This window comes from Otolemur garnettii, unplaced genomic scaffold (assembly GCF_000181295.1).
Source record: "Otolemur garnettii isolate 467f Iridium unplaced genomic scaffold, OtoGar3 scaffold00070, whole genome shotgun sequence".
Lineage (NCBI taxonomy): Eukaryota > Metazoa > Chordata > Mammalia > Primates > Galagidae > Otolemur > Otolemur garnettii.
The window spans coordinates 9,092,656-9,096,233 of NW_003852465.1; the positions used below are offsets into that span (position 1 = coordinate 9,092,656).

At 48.7% G+C, this 3,578-nt stretch overlaps 1 protein-coding gene across 1 annotated transcript in view; it reads right to left on the reverse strand.

The window, feature by feature from the left end:
• Positions 1 to 2,276: 2,276 nt before the first annotated feature.
• RND1 (Rho family GTPase 1) overlaps positions 2,277 to 3,578 on the reverse strand; it is a 7,434-nt gene continuing 6,132 nt past the window's right edge. Inside the window, exon 5 of the mRNA XM_003793591.2 lies at positions 2,277 to 3,376. Coding sequence (XP_003793639.1) covers positions 3,131 to 3,376 — 246 coding nt within the window. The 3' untranslated portion in view covers positions 2,277 to 3,130. The remainder of the gene's footprint in view (positions 3,377 to 3,578) is intronic.

Consider the following 3,578-nt stretch of genomic DNA (forward strand, 5'->3'; position numbering starts at 1 on the left):
TCATGATACAAGTAAGACATTGAGCTTAAAGAGTACTCATTTGTCTTACCCCACTAGTTCTCTCACAACATTTTTGGAGATGGAGACAGAGGAAATATGCTCTAGTAAGGACCATTGGTGGAGACTCCTCTTTAGGTATAACAAGCTTAGCAGTAAGGGGTCCATGAGATTCTAGTTAATGGTGAGTGAGACCTGGTTTGCTTAAGCCCAGGAGTTTGAGGTTGCAGTGAGCTATGATGACACCACTGCCTTCTAGCCCGGGCAACAGACTTGAGACCCTGTCTCAAAAACAAAGGACTCATAAGTTCCCCTGATCCACAGAAAACTTTTTTTTTTTTTGAGACAGAGTTTCACTATGTTGCCCTCGACAGCGTGCTGTGGCATCACAGCTTACAGCAACCTCAAACTCTTGGGCTTAAGTGATTCTTTTGCCTCAGCCTCCCAAGTAGCTGGGACTATAGGCACCTGCCACAACGCTCGGCTATTTTTTGTTGCAGTTGTCATTGTTGTTTTGCTGGCCCAGGCTGGGTTCAAACCCGCCAGCCTCAGTGTAAAGTGGCTGACGCCATAACCACTGCGCTATGGGCACCAAGCCAGAAACATTTTTTAAGAGACTAGGTCCCAGGCATGATGGCTGACACCTGTAACTCTAGTACTCAGGGAGGCCAAGGCAAGAGGATTATTTAACGTTTGGAGTTTGAGAACAGCCTGAGCAAGAGTGAAATTCCTATCTCTACAAAAAATAGGAAAAATTAGCTGGGCATGGTGATGCATGCCTGTAGTCCCAGCTACACTTGAGAGGCTGAGTCATAAGGATTGCTTGAGTCCAGAAGTTCGAGATTATAGCAAACTGTGTTTGGGCCACTGCACTCTATCCTGAGAGACAAAGCTAGATCTTGTCTCTTTTTTTTTTCTTTTTTGAGACAGAGTCTCACTTTGTCACCCTCAGTAGAGAGCTATGACATCACAGCTCACAGTAACCTCAAACTCTTGGGCTGAAGCAACTCCCTTGCTTCAGCTTCCCAAGTAGGTGGGACTATAGGTGCCAACCACAACTCCAGGCTATTTTTGTTGTTGTTGTTGCAGTTGTCATTGTTGTTTAGCAGGCTTGGGCCAGTTTCAAACCCGATAGCCTCAGTATATGTGGCCGGCACCCTAACCACTGAGCTACAGGTGCCAAGCCAAAAGTCTTGCTCTCTTGCCCCAGCTAAGTATAGTGGCATCATGTTAGCTTACTGCAACCTCAAATTCCTGGGTTCAAGTGATCCTCCTGCCTTAGCCTCTCAAGTAGTAGCTAGAATTTTAGGCACCCACCACAACCCCAGCCTATTGCTAATTTTTTCTTATTTTTTGTAGAGGCAGAAGTCTTACTGTATTGCCTAGGTTAGTATCAAACTATGGCTTCAGGTAATCATCCTATCTCAACTTCCCAAAATGTTGGGATTACAGATGTTAGCCACTGTGCCTGGCCCATAGTAAATATTTCACAAATGTTAGCTATTATCATTTATGAAGTTAAATGTGGAAATGTAGGTAAAGCCCTCAGCTTAAGTACTCAATACATGGTAACTTTTTACTTCCAGCACTACACTATGAAACTTGGAAAACAAGAGCTGTAAATCACTGAGAAGGGAAGTTAAGGCCCCATCAACAGACATTGGGATTGGAAGGTCATGAAGGCAGATGTTACCTCTCTTTGAACTAAGAGGAAACCAGAACCCCAAGAGCCTCTCCCCAGCATCAGTTTGGACTGTCCTCTGTGGGGTCCCCAGCTAAATTTGTCCCCTACACGGGGTGGGATCTCAGCAGCTTAGATTTTCTACTGATGATTTCACCCAACCTTGTCTCTCTTCATCAGACTCTCGAGGGCAGTGGCTCTCAAGCAGGAGTGATTTTGCCCCCAGGATCATTTAGCAATACCTGGAAACATTTTTTGTTTGTGACATTTGGAGGTGCTAGTCATCTAGCACCCACCAGATGCCAAGGAGGCTGTTAAACATCCTACATTGCATAGGACAGCCCCCCCCACACAAAAAAAGCATTATCCAGTCCAAAATGTTGGTAGGTCCAACACTGAGAAACCCTGCTGAAGGGCTAAGGAGTTCTTCCTTGGCTTAGCAGGACTTGGGTGGAGTTGGGGGAAGAGGAGTTCCTTGTTGGAGGTGCTAGGGAACTGTGGAGGTAGCCTCTCTGCAACCCACAGAAAAAGCTCTGGGCCAGCTTTTCCCTCATTGTCAATGACCAAACAGAGGAAGAAACAAAAAAAATTGAATCAATTTCTTCATATGTGTTATATTTTTCATTAATAAATAGGTTTTCTTCTTTAAACACAGAACATGTAACAGATTGAAACACTCCCCCCTCCCCCCATTCCAAAGACAAGAGTCTATAAAAACAAATGCCAGCTGTACTGCCCTAAGGGCAGAAAAAGTCTGGTAACCCCCACCCAGCCCTGCCCCTGCAGCACCACCACCCCCACACTCTACAAGAGAAGGGGGTCTGGGGCTTCTCCCTTGGACCCTGGGGACTTAGGTGAGAAGCATGTGAATGTATGATGTCACCTCTCCATGAGGCATGGGCTATGCAAAGATGAGCTTTCCTTCTTATGGGCTCTGACCAGCTCCTGCCTTTCTGATTTCAGTTACGAAGCACCTGGGCTAAGCTCCCAAGGGAGCTGCCTCTTGGCTTCTCCATTCTCCATTCCTCTGCTGCATCCTTAGCGGGGAAGGGAAGAGCTGAGGGACCCCTCCCATCCCCCGCCCGCAGGGAAACACTGTGTGGAAGAGGCATGATGCTGAAGGTGAGGCTGCTGTAGGCCCCCAAGCCCAAGAGGCCAGCATGCCCCCTGTCCCCCAACACCTTTCCTTCTTCTGGAGTGGAGGGGGCACTGGGGCAGCCGCCCCCTCCACAACCTAGTGCCTGGCTTGGGGTATGATGGTTCTTTCAGTGTCAGATCCTCACACCGGGCCTGGCTCCTTCCTCATCCCATTCCTGTCTCCTTCCAAGCCCTCACTGTGGCCATCTGAAAAACTCATGTCCAGTGTCCTAAATTGTCTCATCCTCCCTCTCCCCGTGCCTCTGCACCCCAAGGGAGGAAGTAGGGGGCTGTCTCCCCCTTCCAATTCCCACTTCACATGATGGAACAGCTTTTGGCCTTTTCCTTCTTGAAGGTAGAAGAGATGAGTTCGGAGCGACTGGGGAGGTGGAGCAGTCGTTTGGAGAGGCTTCGGACAGGGCTCTTCGGAGGCATTGGGCTAGGCTTGTTCAGACACACCATGGATGCTGTCCGAAAGATGCTGTGGATACTCTTTTCTGAGGTAAAAGCTGAACCTTCTAGGTAGATTTCTGCGCCCAGCTGCTTGGCTATCACACAGCCCTGCAGGAGGAAGTAAGGTCATTAATGCAGTGTCCAAAATGGCTCTGTGGCTGGGCGCGGTGGCTCACGCCTGTAATCCTAGCACTCGGGGAGGCCAAGATGGGTGGACTGTCTGAGCTCATGGGTTTTTAAGACCAGCCTGAGCTGGCTTGGCGCCTGTAGCTCAACAGGCTAAGGCGCCAGCCACGTACACCTAAGGTGG